Source organism: Nomascus leucogenys, chromosome 4, assembly GCF_006542625.1.
Source record: "Nomascus leucogenys isolate Asia chromosome 4, Asia_NLE_v1, whole genome shotgun sequence".
Lineage (NCBI taxonomy): Eukaryota > Metazoa > Chordata > Mammalia > Primates > Hylobatidae > Nomascus > Nomascus leucogenys.
Window position 1 is genome coordinate 78,261,261 of NC_044384.1, and position 21,538 is coordinate 78,282,798.

General features: G+C 38.8%; 1 protein-coding gene across 2 annotated transcripts; it reads right to left on the reverse strand.

The window, feature by feature from the left end:
* Positions 1 to 4,869: 4,869 nt before the first annotated feature.
* GLYATL2 (glycine-N-acyltransferase like 2) lies at positions 4,870 to 15,636 on the reverse strand. 2 transcript variants are annotated; one of them, XM_003275345.2, is made up of 7 exons: positions 15,286 to 15,378; positions 11,526 to 11,663; positions 10,360 to 10,477; positions 9,083 to 9,190; positions 8,069 to 8,195; positions 7,813 to 7,975; positions 4,897 to 5,641 (listed from the first exon to the last, which is right to left on the reverse strand). In XM_003275345.2, exons 3-7 carry the CDS (start codon positions 10,435 to 10,437, stop codon positions 5,233 to 5,235), a joined length of 885 nt encoding a protein of 294 aa, XP_003275393.1. In that variant the 5' UTR covers positions 10,438 to 10,477; positions 11,526 to 11,663; positions 15,286 to 15,378; the 3' UTR covers positions 4,897 to 5,232. The 2 variants fall into 2 exon arrangements, with proteins under 2 accessions (XP_003275392.1, XP_003275393.1); XM_003275344.3 differs by lacking the exon at positions 11,526 to 11,663 and having other exon boundaries at positions 4,870 to 5,641; positions 15,286 to 15,636.
* Between the last annotated feature and the right edge of the window lie 5,902 nt (positions 15,637 to 21,538).

Genomic DNA, 21,538 nt, shown 5'->3' on the forward strand with positions numbered 1-21,538 from the left:
AGGAAGAGGAACATCACACCCAGGGGCCTGTTGTGGGGTGGGGGGAGGGGGAGGGATAGCATTAGGAGATATACCTAATGTAAATGACGAGTTAATTGGTGCAGCACACCAACATGGCACATGTATACATATGCCACAAACCTGCACATTGTGCACATGTACCCTAGAACTTAAAGTATAATAAATATATATATATATATATATATATATTTAAGAAGTATATTGAACTCATTGTTCAATTCCCACCTTTGAGTGAGAACATGCAGTGTTTGGTTTTTTGTCTTTGTGATAGTTTGCTGAGAATGATGGTTTCCAGCCTCATCCATGTCCCTACAAAGGACATGAACTCATCCTTTTTTATGGCTGCATAGTATTCCATGGTGTATATGTGCCACATTTTCTTAATCCAGTCTATCATGGATGGACATTTGGGTTGGTTCCAAGTCTTTGCTATTGTGAATAGTGCTGCAATAAACATACGTGTGCATGTGTTCAGTGGTTTTATCCTAATCCAAGTAAAATAAAATAAATAAAAGAGAAATGTTGTCAGTTTCTGGTATTTCCAGATAAAAGTAATTCCTTTCCTGCTAATTTCTTTCCCTTGCCCACTTCTGTTCCACCCAAAGGGACACCAGGAGGTACTATTTGATATAGTATTTGGGCCACAGAACTTGCCATAACTGACTGGGCCAGGAGTGGGCACCTGGCTGCTGCATTTAGAGTGGTGTAGTCACTCAGGAATTTGGAGTTGTGACTAAGAAATTTAAGTATCTTTCTGAGTGAGTCATTTGAATGGCAGAAATGCAAAAATTTACAGCTGTAATTCAAAAGCCTATCTGCACAAATGGCCAATAAGCACATAAAAAATGTTCAATATTACGAGTCATTAGGGAAATGCAAACCAAAACCACAATGAAATATCATTTTACATTTACTAGAATGGCTATAATTCTTTTAAAGGGGACAAATAACAGTTATTGACAAGGATGTGGAGTGAAAAGGGAATGCTTGTGCTTTGCTGGAAGGAAAGTAAAAGAGTGCAACCACTGTGGAAAACAGTTTGGCAGTTCCTCAAAAAGCTAAACATAGAACTACCATGTAATTCAGCAGCTTCACTCCTAGACATATGCCTCAAACAGTTGAAAGTAAGGCCTCAAACATATTTGTGTACTAACATTCATAGCAACACTATTCACAATAGCCAAAGGTGAAAACAACACAAATGTCCATCAACAGATGAATGGAAAAACAAAATATGGTGTATATATACAGTAGAATATTATTCAGCCACAAAAAAAGTTAAATTTTGATATATGCTACAATATTAATGGACCTTGATGACGTCATGCTAAATGTAATAAGTCAGATGCAAAATAATATACACATGTTGTATGAATCCACTTTTGTGACATGCCCAAAGTAGAGAAATTCATAGAGATCGTAGAATAGAGGTTACCAGGATCTGGGAGGGAGAGGAGTATGAGGAGTTGTTTAATGGGTACAGAGTTCATGCTGGAGATGATGAAAAAGTTTTAGGTATAGGTAATAGTGATGGCAACAGCTGCCCATCTGGAGCCGCCGCTACCAAGACACAGGATGCCGCGGAGAGGCTCTGGCCGGGGCTATAACGCTCCACGGAGCAGGCAGGAGCCCCGCCCTCCCTGGGTGCTCCTGCAGCCGCCCTGCCACGGCTCGCGGAATCAGGAGTCTCTGTGTTCTTGGGGGCCCAGGAAGACCCCTCTGCCTCCCACAGGCTCAGAAGTGCCTGCTCCCACTGCCTGGCTTCTCTCCGCTGTCAGCGCCCGTTCCCATCTCGGAGGCACCCCGGGGGCTGCAGGCTCCAGGGAGCCAAGGGAGCAGGGGACAAGCGGGAGCCCCGCCTCTTCCGTGTTGGCAGGGTGAGAGCTCTCAGAGGTGCAGCTGCAACCGCCCTCCCAGGAGCAGAGGTCCCAGGTCTGGCGGCTCTGCAGTCTGCGCCTCTGAAACAATGAGAATGATTATATAATATTGTGGATATATTTAATACCGCTGCATTGTACTTACCGTGGTTAGAATAATAAATATTATGTTATATGTATTTTACCACTCTGTGTGTGTGTGTGTGTGTGTGTGTGTGTTTGTACTTTTTAAGCCTGTCTGTCCAGAGAAAACAAGCATGGAGAAAAAGTGGTCCCAGAGCCCCTGGCAGTTTTCCATTTCCAGGGTCTATCCTTTTTCCTGGGGTCAGTCTATATTCCTGTATTTGAGAATCCATATCTTCATATTTTTAATTTATATTCAAATAAATAAAACACTTTGTTCATGCTCAGAGTAACTTAAGTTGATCATTGCTACTTGAACCCAATCTTAACTAACCAACTTTGGTAAATTTTTAGCAACAAGTTACTTTTTTGGCAACTGTCATCTTCTCTTAATAAAGCTAGAGTCCAGAGGCTGGCCAAGTGCAGCACAAAGCAACGTTCACACGTCACTTACCTTGTGTTCCCTAGAGGAGCAAGGTTTGAATCATCTTCTAGGTTTAGCTTGAGGTAGGATTGTAGACATTAGAATGATCCCACAATAGCAGAAATACCTATGAAATACTCTATCTCTGGGTTCAACATTTGGTGTGGGCACCCCCTTGTGTGAAGTCATCCAGCCAACAAAAATCTAGCCAGAGGCATTGGGGTGAGGACTTGAAAGTTGTGCAAGAGTTTCTAGAGCTAATTTTATCTCTAGGATCAATCAGAATTGATTAGTAAAAGGGGTATAAAGTATGTTGGCTGACTCCCAGGGTCTTTTTGTTAGAAATTGGGAGGATTCTGGTACAAAATTACATGATGGATCGTAGTCAACAAGAGAATGTTGTTGTCCAGAGTCTGATATTGCTAAAATGCAATTATTCCATAATTTAATTTGTTAATGTTTATTAAGCCTTAGCCTTCTGTCACTAGTCATATCTCAGAAGTTGAGTACTATCTTGGAAGCCATGCTGAGTTCACTTCCTGAATTGGCCACTTATTCATTAGATGGCCTTGGAGGAGGGATGTAAATGCTCGCTAGTGTGGTTTTCTCTTCTGTAATGACAATGCCTGCTTACCTCTTGGGATAGTTGTGAATACTAAAGGTGTTAAAATGTGTGAAACACTTGGAATGCTGCCTGGAATCTAAGTGCTATCTAAAATGTAAGGTCTTATTATTGTGTGAACATTTCTCACTCATTTTATTGCATCTCTATGATTACTTCAATACTATCTTGAGTCAGCACTTTCTACTTTTAAGTTATACAGCCAAGGTGTGTCATGGCTGCCGGAAGATTTGATCATAAGGACCAAGTCCTAAAATGTAAATTAGGATAGGAAAAGTGGAGTCTGGAGAGAAGCTAAGTCCTTAAGTTCCTGGCTCACTGTAAAGGCAGAGTGCCTGGGAGCTTCTCTCTTTTCAGAGAATGACAGGGATGTTCAGACTGTGGTCCCCTATTGTGGGTTGACTGTATCATCTCTACCAGCCTTGGTAGGCACCTATCTTCAAGTACCAAGGATATTTTGAAGATGAAGATGTTGATTCTATTTTGCCTAAATTTAACTAAACCTTTTATCTATGGTGTCTTCTCCCCCAAATCCCTTCTGTGAATGTGCTCTGATTACTTTTCCTTTTTTCTTTTTTTTTTGAGACGAGGTCTTGCTCTGTTGCCAGTCTGGACTACAGTGGCACAATCTCGGTTCACTGCAACCTCCGACTCCCTGGTTCAAGTGACTCCCCTGCCTCAGCCTCCCGAGTAGATGAGACTCCAGGCACCCGCCACCACACCTGGCTAATTTTTGTATTTTTAGTAGAGACTGGGTTTTACCATGTTGGCCAGGATGGTCTCGATCTCGGGACCTCACAATCTGCCAGCCTTGGCCTCCCAATGTGCTGGGATTACAGGTGTAAGCCACCGTGCTCGGCCAACTACCAATTTTTTAAAATGATCTTTACCCTTAAGTCATAGTTGATAGGATATGAGATAGATAAGGTCTCAAGCTAGAGTAAGTTCTGTTTTCCATCAACATGGACCTGGAATATAGAAATTATGACCAGACTTGGACTGAGAACATTTAAATTCTGAAAGTATGAGGTAACTTTGCTCAGGAAAAAGCATACACTTATACATATACGGGGTGGCTGAATAATGCCTCTCCAAAAATATCAAGGTCCTAATCCCTAGAAGCTTTGAGTGTTATATGGCAAAAGAGACTTCACAGGTGTGATTAAGTTAACAATCTTGAGATGGGGAGATTATCCTGGATTATCCAGGTTGGTCCTGAGTATATGCAAGTGTCCTTCTAAAAGGGAGGCAGAGGGAGATTTGACTGTAGAAGAGAAGAAGGTGATGCGATGATGATGAAAGCAAAGAGATAAAAGATGATGTGATACCGAGACACAAGCTAAGGAGTGAGGACAGCCTCTATGATCTGGAAAAGGCAAGGGAGTTGATTTACTCGTATAACCTCCAGAAGGAACTGTACCTGCCAACATGTTGGGTTTAGCCTCATAAATCCTATTCTGAACTTCTGATTGCCATAAATATAACACATTGTGTTGCTTTAAGTCATAATATTTATCATAATTTGTTATAATGGCAAAACTAATACATCATAGACATAAAAATTATCTTGAAAATTTAAAGTTAAGCTTTAAATTTGCAACTCAACCTAGCAACCCCTTGTAATAAAAAGCAAGTTAGAAAACCAAATTTTCACTCATGGCCACAAAATTTAATTTAGCAGAGCATCTCAAAGCTCCTCAGAGGGTACTCAGAATAAAAAAGCAATGATGCTGAGGGCTTTTTAAAAATCCTTTGGATAACTTTGTAGAAGGAAGGGAAGAATACCAGAGGAGACACTTTTAAAAGCAGATTTTTTATTTTAACAAGCAAGTCATAAAAGTGAATTTTTTCATGAAAGAAATTGTCTTCATTTAAGAAAGTGTTGCCGTTAAGGGGTTATCTTGGCACTAATGATTGGCATTGGGTGATTTTAATTCTGAGATGTCTGTCATCATAAAGGAAATTATGAGACCATAAGATTGAACTTCTAATTTTCTGTAAGAATACAGAGGAGAAGGAGGGTAAAAATGTTAAGGGTGAGCTTAAGTAATACACAGATCCTAGATAATCAGTTGCATTTTGTGCTAATGTAGATCACAATGCTTGTGTTTGAATTAATGTTTTTTTTACTGATAAGAAAGATTTGAAATGGACAATGGAATCAATCAACAATATTTCTTGGGGGTGCATTTCCACTGATGCCAACCACAAGGACAAATCTTAAACCCCAAATTTTTCAGTGCCTGTAGGCTTTTCTCATTATTATCTGCCACATGGAAATAAAATGGGATTTCTTTTTGAGAAAGATACTTTTCAAAATGATAACCAATTTGCAACATGTTGCCTTGGTGTCTGTATTTGGGGACAGTATAACCCATTCTCAACTCACAGGACTGTTCCATCACAATCCAAGAGACAAGCTGCCCCTCTGGACCCAGCACACCAAATCCTAGAAAATCCTGGAGGCAGCGTTCAATATATTTCAAGCTCCTCTCATTTTTCCCAAAGGCCCAGTGTTCATTTACAAGACCTGCATGTGAAGCATCTAAGAACATGTTTGAAAAGTTTCCTTCCCTGTGAAGAAAAAGAATTTAACATTTATTCAGCCAATATTACCAAACACTGGAATTGCAAAAAATAAATATAACACCATTCCTTTCCTTAAGGACCCTACAGCCTAGAGGAGGCAATAGATGCATAACAACTGCCTTTTCTATTTCCGCTTCAAAATGTTTCCAAATAGTTGATGGGGGAACACTGTGTGTTTTACGGCCCATTTAATAGCAGAGAGACAGCATGATATATTACAGGACATCTCAAAATATCCCACTAAGTGCCCTAAGGAAGAAAATGAACACATGTCCCTAAAAGAGTGAGAATATAGACCAGAGAAGCCCTCCACATGGCTGAATTTACTTGAAAGATGATGTATGAAACCATGTGCATTTTGAGTTCTACTCCACAAGATATCTAAATATACAAGATAGTATTTCATTGAACAGATATTCCAATCAAACATATTTTACAGGAAGATGAGAACAATGCTGATCTTACATCTTCATGTGTCCCAAAGCCCTTCATCACATACCCAGAAACGCAGTTTAAGAAGCTGCAATATAGGAAAAAGAATACTACACTTTTGGTGCTAACCATTGGGATTCTAATCCTGATTATTTTCTTTTGGAAAAGTTATGTTTTCTTGTTTACTCGGTTTTCTTGCTTGTGAAATTACAGTAATATCCTCTGTAAATATGGGGATGGTGGAAGAGAGATCTCCAGGAAGTTTTGCCCCTCTCCAGGGAGGAAGAGTTTTGAGAAGTTTGTCAGTTTCTGAGTCACTTCATGTTTGCCAGTGGGTGGGTAACAGAACGCTAAGTTTTCTATGGGTGATGCTTTGTTTTTGCTCACTTCACCTGATCCTGGACTTGCTTCCTGAAAGATCTCAAGTACCCTTTCCTGTACCCTCTCCTGTGGATAGCCAAACCTAGAATGGCAAGATACCAAGATATCGATGTAGGCTTAGAGGAATCACCTTAGGGCAGGTATTTCGTGCCAGATTTCCAGAGTTATACTACTAAATATTATTTAATCCCCATTTATCATTTTCCCTGTGTATATGTTCCCCTTAAGTGTCTCATGTGAACACTGGTGGGGCAAAGCAGGATTTGAACAGTGTTGACTTTTCTGGCTAAATCAAATGTATCTGTGAGTGTGTGTTTAAATTCTATTTATTTTTTCAATTAGTAATACAATTATAAAGCATAAATGGATTACTAGAGGAAAGCAAATCTCTTCTTTCTCTGATCTCCTATTACCCAGTTACTTTCTCTAGAAGCAACCACTAATGCCAATATTTTTTTACAACTTTCCAGTTATTCTATGCAATTTTAGATGTTTATGTACATTTGTTTATTTACACAAATGGTAGCATATTATATACATTGTTCTATCCACCTTATTTTTTCTTGTAGCAATCTATTTTGGAAATATTTTATAGTCTGTCGTGTAGAGTTGCTTCATTCTTTTTAATGGCTGCATAGTATTCTAATGTTTCAATGTACCACAATAAACGTATCCATTTCCCCATTATTGGATGTTTAGGTTGTTTCATAAGTTATGATATCACACATTCAATTCATGAAAATCTTGCCATCTAGTTTGGTAACATCATTTATTTAGTATGCATGTTCTTTGACTCAACAATTTTAATTCTAGTAATTCATCTTTCAGATATATTTACACAACTTTGCAATGATCTATTTATGATGATATTCATTGCAGAAGTTGCAGTAAAGTATGTATATGTGTTGCAAAAATAAATACATAACTCATATAGGGTACTAAAAGCATATATATCAGTGTCAAAAATATTTACACCTGGCAGGGGAACCCAAGTGGACGGATTTTATTTTTTATTTTATATACTTATGTAGTTTCTATAAGCATGCAGCATTTTGTAAGACATAAATAGTTTCAGTAAACATTTTTCGATGTCACCATGATGTCCATTACCCTCTCAGAAGGATCCTTGTGAGCCCTAAGTGAAATAATATGCATAAAGACCTTTTCTAATGAAGGCTCTGTCCATGCTCAGTACACAGTTGCTAACGTAACTCCCTTTCTTTACCCATGCAATTGTGTACCCCATCATAATTTAGTCTCAAATCCTACATTTCCAAGTACAGCCTTTGTGGCAACTCAATAATTCTATCAAGGAATTTGGGAAGCAAAAGGTAAAATCTTACTTGTTATCATCATCCACTTTAAATAACTCCATCTTCTCATTACTTGAGGTCTTGTGCTTCTTTGGTAATTCCGGTATAAAGAGCATGGTTTTCATGTAATCTACCTGCACTGATTTTGAAGTTGCAGCCTTTCTTATTGCTTCATCCAGGCCCTCTTGGCAACCTGGAGAAAGCAGAAAGACAAGTACTGCTTTATGCCTTCCATATCGGCTAGGAATAAACCATGGATCTTTTTCTTTTAACTCAGACTAGTTACCTTGGATCTGCAAAGTTTGCTCCCAGTTGATTACACTGGAGTATGACAGGACTTCCTCTAACTTGTCAGGAGCTTTGGTGAAGATGTGGTAAGTGTTGGTATAATGATCCTGGTCATCTTTCATCTCCTGATATAACAAATATCAATTATATTTACATATCACTACAATTTACAAAATGTTCTTGCATAGGTCTAGAGTGCTAGAGATTTAATTGTTTGAAATCTTCTGTTTTTCTGAGATAGGTGTAGAAAATGGCCTTGGAGTCACTTCAAGAATAACTCACTCTTGATACACTGAAGATTGTTTCTTTCTTTTAGGGCACTAAAGTGATCTGCCCTTGAGAGGGTGAGTAAATAACTCCATTGTCTAGAATGGGAAGTGTACCCAAAATGGTGTATGTTAAGGATTTAAAAGTGAAGGTGCCTAAGGTATGGAAAGAAATATAAAGAACAGGTTTGGCAAGGCTCCGGATTTTTGACAAGGTGTCACCTGTGCTAATCCTGACCCAGCACTCTGGGGCTGGCTCAGTGATTGGCTCTTGGTGTGCATGTGAATAGATGAAGTTTTGGAAAGAACCATCATTCCAGAGCCAGAGTAGTACCTAGAATAGACAGCTCAGTCTGCCTCCATATGCCTGCCTACCCTCTGCTGTTGACCCTTCCCCTTGGGAGTCCTTGCAGGTGAAAACACTTCTTAATCACTTTCAGCCATAGAACTCTAGGTTGTGATGTATTCCTATGATCAAATCTTGATAGAATAGATTGACTGGGTGGAATCCTAATTTTATTTACACATCCTGGATTACTGATCACTGGATCTAAGTTCAAGCCTTATCTTACTGCCCTACCCTCTCTCCCAAATAGCCCTTCCAAAACCTGCATACATCAACAGTGTCAATGTTCTTCTCACCATCCCTCATTTCCCTCATTGCCATGCAGTTTCAGTTCCCTCATTGCCATGCAGAGAACGTCTGGAGAGTGACTACCCTGGTATTCAGTAACTATTGCTCCTACCTGTTTCTGAGGCCGAGTAATGACGATCTGGTAATCTGGCCAGGCATCTACCAGCACCTCCATGTTGAAAGGGTTTTTATCTTTTATGTTGAAAATGGCGCCATATACCTACAATGCAACAGAACAAAGCAGGAGAGGATGAAGTTCTTCTCCAATATAGAGTCTTATAAGTGGAGAAATAAGACATGGCATGAGAAATAAGGATAAGAAGTCTAGGAGGACTTAGGATGGGGCCAGTGCTTCCAGGATGGCTCGTTGGGCTACTCATTGAGAGTTATGCTGCTAGAGGGCCCAATAAGCATCCACAAAAATCCAAGTTAATGCCTGAGTCATTAGGAACTGGCTTCCCTGATATTCATTCATTTCTAAAAAATTCACGCCATTTTCTCATTTTTTTCTTTCTTTATTTCATAACATAGTATTTATTTGGCATCTATTATGTATCAGGTCTGTCTTAAGCATGAAAAACCCAAAGGTGAATATGATATGGCTACAACCCTAAAGTTAAGTTTAGAAGGATAGAGAGTACATAGTTCAACCATCGTAGGACATGTGGTCTGAGTGATATATGTATATGGTGGTATAGGATCCCAAGGAGGAAAAGCACTACCTGTCTAGGAAGTGATAGGGAAACTTACAGTATCAGAAGCAATATCTGAACTGGGTCTTGATGAATATGTTATGCCTTTTTCTGGCAAACTAGAGAATGAGAGCAAGTTATTACAAGTAGGAGAAAAAGCATGAGTGAAATGACTAAGAGTATGGCAGATGATATCATGCCTACTGAACTGTGAGGGGCTCAATATTTGTAGCGTGTGGTATATGGCAGGAGAATGTTGAGAGGCAAAATAAAAAAGGCTGGAGAATTTTGGGATAAACCGTGGAACCCAATTAAGCCCTGGAGATGGACTCTGCAAATTTGCTATGGCAAATTTTAAAAACAGGGAGTGATATGATCCTATATGTGTCATATAGATGACTCTCATCACAAAGTTGTAACTAGGCTGTTAAGATTGGAGACAAGGAGGTATTGCAATTACCAGGAAGAGATGACAAAGTACACCAAAGACAGCAGAAGGATAAATTCAAAAGATGTTTAAGAGGTCACAAAAAGGAAGCAAAGTAGGTGATTGACTGAATATAGATATTAAGGTCATCTTTGCACAGATTCTCACTTTAGACTTGCATTCCCATCTCCCCATTAAGGTTATGAACCCTGAATCTGTCCTCCTCTCAACTCAACCCTCTTCTCCTTTGATCTCCTCCTACTCCGTTACCTTTATGGATTCAGGGATGCTCTTTTCTAAGGATTTGTACAGAATCTGCAGCTTCTGAGCATTATGAAGCACAAGCATCTTATGTAGCACTTCAGCTTCTTTCCCTCAAGAAGATGATCTAAGGAAATAAACACAAAAACAGAAATACCTAGAGAGATATGATAGGTGTCCAGAAAGAAGAGGAAGGAGAAGTCACCAGGGATATCATACACTATTAACAGTAATGGGCTTTAGAAATTATCTAGTCCAAACTTTTCAGTTTACAAATGAGAAACTAAAGCCCAGAGGTGCAACTAGACCTCAAGGCTCCTTTGTAATCTCCATACAATTCCAGTTAAAAAGTACATTAACGTATCTGGCAAAATATATCTCCCATGCTCATTTGATTCAAATCAGTAAAAGAATATGGAGAGTGAATGGCTTCAGTTGTCCAGACACAAATAAAAAATAATGCATCTCTTCAGGGATTGTCCCTCTGGAGAGCCTCCCAACCCCAAGCATTGAAATACTTGCTCTAATGTTCCCATAGCATGGGTACTATTTTCAGCTATCAAGAAGGAATGTAATCTTCTGAAAAAAAAACCACCTTGCAGACTATATTGTGCGTAGTCCCTTTTCTCCTAAGGAACAAAACCATAGGAAGAAAAAATTGTTGATTAGTGATGATACCACCAAGTAGAAATTGGCAAGATCTAGCAATTGGAATTATATGTTAGCAACCTTAAAAATAAACCAAACCCTTTTATTCAGTAATTCCACATCTAGAAACTCATCCCAAGGAAATAATAATAGATATGTTTAAGGAGGTAAACATAAGAAAATTTATTGTAATATCATTCTGCATATTAGATATAACACAAAATTCATTATGAAGAAATGATCAAGTTGATGATGGTATATCCAAATAATAGATTACCAGGCAACTATCAAAATGATGTCTTTGAAGAGTGTTTAATGACATAGGAAAACATCTGTGTTACAAAGTCAGGAAAACATATGATGTAATCCCAAATTAATAATATAATGATGCAGGCCAGGTGCAGTGGCTCAGCCTGTAATCTCAGCACTTTGGGAGGCCAAGGCGGGCAGATCACAAGGTCAGGAGTTTGAGATCAGCCTGGCCAACATAGCGAAACCCCGTCTCTACTAAAAATACAAAAAATTACCCGGGTGTGGTGGTGAGTGCCAGTAGTCCCAGCTACTCAGGAGGCTGAGGCAGGAGAATCGCTTGAACCAAGGAAGAGGAGGTTGCAGTGATCTGATATCACACCACTGCATTCCAGCCTGGGTGACAGTGTGAGGCTCTATCTCAAAAAATAAAATAAAATAAAATAAAATAAAATAAAAATTGAAAAATAATAATATAAAGATGCATTGGTGAATGGTTATCTGTGTATATGTACATTTGCATATACCCACCTGAAAGTCTTTCTGAAACAAAGTAATATATAAATAAGATATAAATATGAACTTTTGAACTTTCTTCCAGCCATATACACATGGCTGACAATATATAAAAATATGTAATACCTCATATGATACTTGAAGGCAATATATAAGAATGGCCATATTTTCCAAGAACCAACAAATAGAAAATTTTCTACACCATTTTGATGGTTTGCAAGGAAGCCATTAATATTTTTTGCAATCCTAGAAAACTCAGTACATATGACATCTATGTATGCATGTATATATGTAAGTATATAGCCATAATCAATACAAAAGGAAGCACAGTGGCTAACAACATGGCCTTTGGAATCAAACAAACCAAAACTCCACCCCTGGCTCCTCCTCTGGCTATCTGGGTCACCTTAGGTAAGTCAAATTATTTGAGTCTCTGCCTCAGTTGCATTATCTATAAAATGGGGATAGTAATATCTACTTTGTAGGTTGTCATGAGGATTTCATTGCCAGAAAAGGTATGTGAAGTGTTTAGCATGGTGGTAATTTGTGTATATACAAGGTTCTGAAGGACATTTTAAAGACCTTTAATCCAGTGAAGGTGACCATTCCACCGGACAGAAACATAAATGAAGAAAACTGCAACTTCAAAGATGGACTATATGTAACTTGCTTGAATAAATCTATTGACACAAAATAGATATTTTGAGGCAAACCACAGATCTAGAAAAAGCTAACGTGTTTCTGTCACTGTCTAGGATGATGGGTGCACTAACCAAATGGCACAGAATTCTGCCCATTCTGCAGGCTTTAGTAGCATATTCCACAGAGGAGAGCAATCAACTTCAAGGAAAGAGTGACCAAAGCAGTCAAAGGCTGCTGAGAAGCTAAAAGATATGAGTACTAAAGATGGCAGTGCATTTTGGAGTTAAGAGTTGATTACTGACTTGGTAAGAGATGTGGAATGAAATGTGAGGAAGTGAAGGTGACTTTTTCAAAGAGCTTGACCAGGAAAGGAAGAAGAACATGAGAGTATCGAAGGACAGAGGAGAGGTACAAGAGCTCAAAAAAGGCATTTATCTTATTAGACGAGAGTTAAGCATACCTATGCTAACTACAAGAGGTAAGATGTAAGTCAATAGACCAATGTGTAAACATGACATAGAAAGGTGACAGAAATTCATTGACCTTATATACAAAATGCCAACCACTATTTCAGCTTCTTTATGTTGATTAATTCATGTAATCGTCAACCATAATTCTCAGCATACTTGTTAAATTAAGTTTTGGACTGGAAGAATGCTTCTTCCAGTGAGAAGTCAGAAAAAAAATTAGGATGGATGCAGATGCAGGTGTATGTATGTAGGTATACAGCAGGTCATCAAATAATGTCATTTTGTTTAGTATCTTTTCATTACAATGGTGAAGAGAAAAACATCAATTCCTGGCTGGACCACCGTCTATGTGCAGTTTGCCTGTTCTCTCATGTCTGCATGGATTTTCTCTGGATAATCCCGTTTCCTCTCACATCTCAAAAATGTGTACATTAGTTAATTGACATGTCTAAATTGTCCCAGGATGAGTGAGACAGTGTGTGTGTGTGTGTGTGTGTGCGTGCCCTGTGATGGAAGGGTGTCCAGTCTGGGGTGGGTTCCTGCCTTGTGCTCTGAGCTACCAGGATAGGCTTCAGTCACTTGCTCCTCTGAACTGGAAAAAGCCAGCTGAAAAATGAATGAATGAATGAATGAAACATTCGTAATAAAACAAAAATTCATAAAGTCTATGATAATCATACAAATGAATGACAATAAACAATGCTGTGCCAAAGGACTCAGTGAGCCCACCATATTTGTGATTGAATTTTAACTTCATAGAGGCAAGAGGTGCTCCTTACAACTTTTGCTTTGCAAACATTTATTTCTCAATTTAACCCACCACTACTGTGACCACCATCACACACCGACTCACCAAAAATTAGGTAAATAATTATCTTACTTGTTTTTATTAATATTTATTAAATGTATATACAGCTTCCATTTAGTTCATTGTTTTATATTAGAAGTGTTTGGGTTCTTTATTTATAAGTTTGGTGATGTTTTTGTGACCAGAAATATGCTGTAGGAACTTAACTCTTTATATTAATTAGCTTATGGTAAAATTAATTTTGTTATATGTTGTTTCATTTGAAATTGCAGTTTCCAAGAACCTATTGACAATGTTAAGTGAGGACTAATTTTATATGGGAGTACACAGGGTTAGAAAAAAAGAGCAGAGAGTTGGCAAGTTATTTTTGAATGTCTGTTTCCAGGAAGAGGTAAAATTTTTTCCTACTTCCAAAATCACTTTTTAGCATTGAGTGGGTGAGGGAGTATGCCAAGAAAGTGTGGAGAAAAGGAAGTAGGATTTTATGGGAAACAGTTAGGGTTTAAATGGCTCTTGATGTTAATGGGAGAAAGAGTGGACTAGAATTAGCAAGGACTAGCAAGCATGCTTAGGATCATGTAAAGATGGACACCATGATTTGGAAGTGTTACTCAACAATATATTGAGCTCAGCACCCTGAGAATAGAAGCAGAGAAGACAAATTAAAACAAACCAAGGTTGGTTTTTTCAGGGCTGGTGTAGCAAAAAAGATAAGGGACAAAGCATTTGAGTATATAGAAATGAGAGATTGAAACTCACAAACTGTAGCATCTAAGAGAGAGAAGAAAAAAGTAAAGTAGGTTGGAGACCAATAAAGTAAGAAAATATAGAAAAAGCCATGGAAGAAAGTACTTGATGAAGTCAAAGAATAGCAATGTTAATAGACAGGGAAAAATGCACTTACAAATAGGAGATTGGGGTCAGATAATAGACTATTAGAGGTTAAGATGTCAGAGGCATTCAGAGGTAGATCAGTTTGGGATGTAGGGCTGTTGGCTTCAACTCCAAGTCAACAGAGTAGGAGCCAAGAAGGGAATGGGAGTTTCAGGTACCGCAGACATGAATAGGATGTAGCAGAAGTTTGTTGGAGAGAAAAATTAGGATACCAGGTGCCAAATGTTTCAATAAATGGATAGAAATTTGGCAGAGAGCAACAGAAAAACATTGTTTTATTCTAGCCACATGACACAGAAGGAAGAAGGAAGATTTTTCTGTGCTAATAAACCAATAATACTTTAGAAGCAGGATTGGAGGCAAGGAGAATACGGATTCTTTTTTTTTTTTGCTAACAGTATTACTATGCATATCTAGAGGGTGTCACAGAAAGGTACAAGCATATTGATAACTTATAATTCAAGGAAAGAATTTGGACATTTTACAAATTCAAAAGGATACGCACTGGCTTTTTCTGAAGTATTTCCAGTTTCAGGTACCTAAAAGGTTTTGAAGAATTCATTCTCAACATTGAGACCCTGGGGAGTGCTCCTTCCAAGGGTTTGCAGGGGAAAAGAAATACATTAACAAATACAAATGATTTAGAACAAGAGTCCAAATTAATTGAACTGCCAAGATAAAAAGGCTGTTCTAAATAATTCTGCTTACCTGAAGTTTCTTTGTAGACCTGTAGGCACACTGCCTGCTGCACTTTCTCAGTATGGCAATGGAAAGGTTTCTGTAGCTAACACTCTATGGACTGAAACACAATAAAATTCAACTGACTCACGTTGTCACTGTTAAGCATAAAGCTTCAGGAAGTTATGGGTTCCTGTAGATTAAACCAGACGTTCTGTCCATAGACAAGAAATCAGAGGCTTTGTGGACCAGAGGAAGACTGAGAATATGTTCCGTATTAAGCAGCTTCTACAATTCTAAGAAGTTTTACTCAAGAAGCCTTTGATTTATATATAACCTCTTGTAGCTGAAAGGCTATTCTAGAACAATATTAAGTCAATTTTCCATTGTTGGCAAAAATAGCACAGCTGCAGCGTTATTCAAATGATGTCAGTAGAGCAAAGAGTTGGAAAGTTTGATTTCAATGCAAAATACCTGGCTTAATACTTTCAACCATTTGTGGCTTGGAAAAAGCCAAGAATGCCTCAAGGAAGTTACTGTAATAATGAGAACTCAGTTTCATATACCTTGTCCTCTGGTTGTCTAAATTGGAGCAACAGGGAGGGGCACTGTAAGTTTAAGAAGAAAAATCAATTACTGGAGAAAAGTTTCGGAGGGACTGGAATTAGCTTTGTAATAGAGACAAAATTGTTTTTCAATATGTGTTCCTCACACCATCTACTTCAAGATCAATTAGGCTTGTTTGTTAACAGTACAAGAACTTTTCCAGATCAGGTAAATCAGAGGTTCCCAGAGTGCCTGGCAATCTGTATGTTATAAAAAGCTATCTAAAAGAATCTGATCAACATTACATTTTGAAGACATTGAGATTAAAACATGGGAAAATATAAGTTATAAAATTTTTATACTGGGTGCAGTGGCTCACATCGGTAATATCAGCTACTTGGGAAGCTGAGGCAGGCGGATCGCTTGAGGGCAGAAATTTGATACAAGCCAGGGCAACCCAATAAAACCCCAGTCTTTAAAATTTTGGTTTTTAATTAGCCAGATGTAGTGGCATGTGTCTATAGTCCCAAATACTCAGCAAACTGAGATGGAAAGATTACTTGAGCCCAGAAATTTGAGATCTCAGTAAGCTATTTCACCACTGCACTTCAGCCTGGGGAACAGGGTGAGATACTATCTCTAATTTAAAAAAAAATTACCCACTTTCTGGAAGTGAAAGAAACTTCACAAATTGTAATCATTTATAACATGAGAAAAGCAAGAGTTATTTTTACACAAATAAGGAAGCTGCTGCTGAGAAAAAAAATAAATGTCTTCCCCCAGGTCACAAAACTAACCAGTGGCAATATCTGGAATATGAGGCCAAATATCAAATTCTTTTAATGACTCTATGATTCCGTAGAGAGTGCTTCTCTACCCTTAGGCAGTTTATATCTTCTTACAAACCTAAATCATCTACTCCAGATGACACATTAAAAATTATCAGTGAGAATTTAATACTATCTGCACATTCTTGCTATGTAAGGCATTGAGTTTTATAGTTTTAGTTACTCTACTTTTTGAACCAAAAGTGGTTCACATAATCTATCAAAGAATTTTTACATATTCATAAGTGTAAACGATTAATTTGTTAAATCCATATCAAAGTTTATAGAGTTATACAGTAAACTAATCATCCTTTTAAAAAAATGGTCCATTTCAACTAGTCAATACATATTTTTTATTCCATAAGTGACAGCACACTGTGGATAGTTGAGAGAACACATTTTTTTTTCTATATTGAGTATTACTTAAGTAATTTCTTGAGCCATTAAATATTTTTTATATAGTTTATAATGGGGAGGAGAAGCAAAGCAAGTGGCAAGAAGGCTCCACTAATCATTTCCCCATACCCCACAAGGCACCAAGTTAACAACTACACAGAAAAAAATATCTTCATGAGAGCCAAAAATCAAGTGAGCAGTCACAGTACCTGGTTTTGACTTCATATCCCTGAAAGAGGCACTGAAGAGACAGAAAAAAACAATCTTGAATCACCAACCCCCATCCCTCACAACCTCAGTAGCAGTAGTGTGGTGCACAGTGTATCTCTGGGCACAGGGGTAGAAAGAACACAGCAATTATGAGGCATTGAACTCATTGCTGTCATGTTAGACACAAAGGAAAACTAGACCAAACTCAGCTAACACCTGCCCATGGACACAGAGGGAGCATTTAAACCAGTCCTAACCTGAGGGGAATCACCAATCCCAGCAGTCAGAACTTCAGTGCCTGAAAACCTCACCACAGAGGGCCTACAGTTCTCTGTTTCCAAGTAAACTCGAAAGGCAGTGTAAGCCATAAGGACTGCAACTCTTAGGTGAGTCCTAGTGCTGAATTAGGCTCAGAAATTGGGGACTAGGGGGACACGTGACATACTGAGACACCAGCTGGGTCAGCGAAAGGAAAGCTGGTATCACCTCTTCCTTAACCTCAGGCTGCATAGCTCACAGCTCCTAAAGAGACTCCTTCCCTCTGCTTGAGGAATGAAAAAGAAACAGTAAGGCGAACTTCATCTTGCATCTTGGATATCAGCTCAGCCACAACAGGATAAGGCACCAAACAGACTTGTGAGGCCCCCAGCTCCCAGACAACATTTCTAGACATAGGCTTGGCCGGAAGGGAACCCTCTGCGTTGAAAAAAAGGATCCAGTCCTCATAGCATTCATCACCTGCTAGAAGATACCCTGAGCCCTGAATAACCTACAGCAGTACCCAGGTACTATTAATACATTGAGGACCTTGAGTGAGCATCTGAGGATAGCAGGTTTCAGGTGAGACTCAGCACATTTCCAGTCGTGGTGGCTCTGGGGCAAGATTCCTTCTGCTTCAGAAATGTGGAAGGAGAAGTAAAGAGACTTTGTTTTGCACCTTAGGTGCCAGCACAGTCACAGCATGGAAGAGCAGCAAGGGGGCTTTTGACATCCCCAATTGCAGGACTTAGCTCTTGAACAGCATTTCTGGACCTTCCATGGGCCAGAAGGAAGCCCACTGCCCTGAAAGGTGAGTCCCAGGCCAGGTAGACTTAACTACAAGCTGATTTAAGAGCCCTTAGGCCTTAAGAGAACACTGGTTGGTAGTCTGGCAACCAGTGGGTAGGGGTGACTATGTGGTGAGACTCCTCTGTCTTTGGAAAGAAAAGAGAAAAGTGGGAAGGACTTCATCTTGTGGTTTGAACGTCAGCTCAACTGCAATATAATAGGACACCAGGTAGCCCTCTAATGTTTTTGACTCTAGTCCCTGACTTCTGGACAGCACATCTGTATCTCAGTGCCTGAGGAATCTCACTGACCTGATGTGAAGGACACAGGCCTGGCTGGCTTTGTTACCTTCTGATTGTAGAGTTCCAGAGCCTTGAGTGAACATAGGCAGTAGCCAAGGAGTGATTACAGCAGGCCGTGGGCAAGATGCAGTGCTGTGCGGGCCTCAAGCCTGATCTAGCACAGTCATAATGGTGGTGGCCACAGGAGTGCTTATGTCACTCCAACCCCAATTTTAGTTGACTCAGAACAGACAGACTTTTTTTTTTTTTTTTGAGAAAGTAAGGGAAGAAAACAGAACAGTCTCTGCCTGGTAATCCAGAGAATTCTCCTGTATCTTCTCCAAGACTATTGAGGCAGTACCTTTATGAGTCTTCAAAAACCACAGTATTACTGGGCTTGAGATGCTCTCTAAAGTAGAGACAGCTTAAATCACAATACCTGTGTATTTTCAAATATCTGGAAAGCCTTTCCAACAAGGATGGCTACAAATAAGCCCAGACGGTGAAGACTAGAGCAAACACCTAACTCTTCAGTGCTCAGACACTGAAGAACATCTACTAGCATCTACACCATTGAGAAAAACGGGACCTCACCAAATCAACTCAATAAGTCACCTGGGACCAATCCTGGAGAAATGGAGATATGTGACCCTTCAGACAGAGAGTTCAGAATACCTGTGTTGAGGAAACTTCAACTTAACACAGAGAAGAAATGCAGAATTCTATCAGATAAATTTAACAAACAGATTGAAATAGTTAAAAAGAATCAGAAATTCTGGAGCTGAAAAATGCAATTGTCATACTGAAGAATCCATCAGAGACTTTTATTCGCAGAATTAACAAAGCAGAAAAAACAATTAGTGAGCTTGAAGACAGGCTATTTAAAAATGCACTTTCAAAAGATACAAAATAAAAAAATTTAAAAACAACAAAACACATCTACAGATTCTAGAAAATAGCCTTGAAAGGGCAAATCTAAGAATTATTGGCCTTAAAGAGAAGGTAGAGATGGAGATAGAGGTAGAAAGTTTATTTAAAGAAAAGACAGAGAACTTCCCAATACCAGAGAAAGATATCAGTATCTGAGTACAGCAAAGTTGTAGAACACCAAGCAGATTTAACCCAAAGACTATCTCAAGGCATTTAAAATCAAATTCCCAAAGGTCAAGGAGAAAGAAACATAAAAGCAGCAAGAGAAAAGAAATAAATAACATACAATGGAGATACAATACATCTGACAGCAGATTTTTCAGTGGAAACCTAGGAGACCATGGCATGACACATTTAAAGTGCTGAAGGAAAAATACCTTTTACCCTAGAATATTATATCTCACAAAAATATTCTCCAAACATGAAGGAAGAATACTTTCCCAGACAAGAGCTGAGGGATTTCATCAATATCAGGCCTTTCCTACAAGAAATGCTAAAGAAAGAACAGAACATTGAGAAAGAAAGGAACATTAATGAGCAATAAATAATCATCAGAAGTTTTAAAACTCACAGGTAATAATAAGTACACAGAAAAAGACAGAATATTATAACACTGTAACTGTGGTGTATAAACTACTTTTATCCTAAGTAGAAACACCTGAGCTCAGGCAATCCACCTACCTTGGCCTCCCAAGGTGCTAGGATTACAGGCATGAGCCACCACACCTCACCTATATATCAATAAATTGGAAAACCTGAAAGAAATGACAAATTTCTAGACACATATGATCTACCAAGATTGAACCCGGTCGAAATCCAAAACCTGAACAGACCAATAGCAAGAAACAAGATTGAAGCTATACTGAAGTCTCTCAGTAAAGAAAAGCCCAGGATCTGATAGCTTCACTGCTGAATTCTACCAAACATTTAAAGAAGAATATCAATCCTACTCAAACTTTTCTGAAAAATGCAGGAGAAGGCAGCAAACTAACACAGGAACAGAAAACCAAACACCGCATGTTCTCACTCATAAGTGGGAGTTGAACAATGAGAATACATGGACAAAGGGAGGGGAACATCATACACTGGAGCCTGCTGGCCGGTGGGGGCCTGGGAAAGGGATAGTATTAGGAGAAATACCTAATGTAGATGACAGGTTGATGGGTGCAGCAAACTACCACAGCTCGCTTATACCTATGGAATAAAGCTGCACGTTCAGCACATGTATCCCAGAACTTAAAGTTTAATTAAAAAAAGATAAACAATTCCAATAGAAAAATGGAAAAAAGTGAAAAAAAAATAGAGAAGGGAATACTTCCAAACTTGTTCTATGAGGCAAATATTATCCTGATACCAAAGCCGAAGACACTTCAAAACACAGAAAACTACAGTTGAATATCTTTGATGAATATTGATGCAAAAATCCTCATCAAAATACTAGCAAACCCTAGTAAAAGTGGGCATCTTTGTTGTGTTCCAGATCTTGGAAAAAAGGCTTTCAGCTTTTCCCCATTCAGTGTGATACTAGCTGTAGGTCTGTCATATATAGCTTTTATCCTGTTGAGGTATGTTTCTTCTATTCCCAGTTTGTTCAGAGCTTTTATTATGAAGGGATGTTGAATCTTATCAAATGCTTTTTCATGGGCGGCAAGCGACCTGAGGCAAGAGACCGAGGGCACGAGCTGTTCCAGTGTGATAAATATATAAAATAACAAGTTATACTAGATATAGATCATAGATATGATTATATATGAATATCATTAATCATTAGTTTGTAGCAATGACTCTTTATTCCAATATTATAATAATCTTCACTCTACAATCATAACCTAGGAAAAACCAGGCCATACAGAGATAGGAGCTGAAGGGGCATGGTGAGAAGTGACCAGAAGACAAGTGTGAGCCCTCTGTCATGCCCAGACAGGGCCACTAGATGGCTCCTTGGTCTAGGAGTAATGCCAGCGTCTGGGAAGATGCCCATTACCAAATGGACGTGGTCTAGCGGTAGCATCAGTGCCAAGGAAAAGCACCTGCTACATAGCAGAC

What these genes read in the sequence shown, in the direction of transcription:
- GLYATL2 (XM_003275344.3), bottom strand. Translation starts at nt 10,437, where the DNA reads ATGCTTGTGCTTCATAATGCTCAGAAGCTGCAGATTCTGTACAAATCC. An exon ending in GCATCCCTGAATCCATAAAG is followed by an intron (nt 9,191 to 10,359) that starts GTAACGGAGTAG and finishes GTTGCATTGTAG; the next exon opens with GTATATGGCGCCATTTTCAA. An exon ending in AAAGTGGATGATGATAACAA is followed by an intron (nt 5,642 to 7,812) that starts GTAAGATTTTAC and finishes TTTTCTTCACAG; the next exon opens with GGAAGGAAACTTTTCAAACA.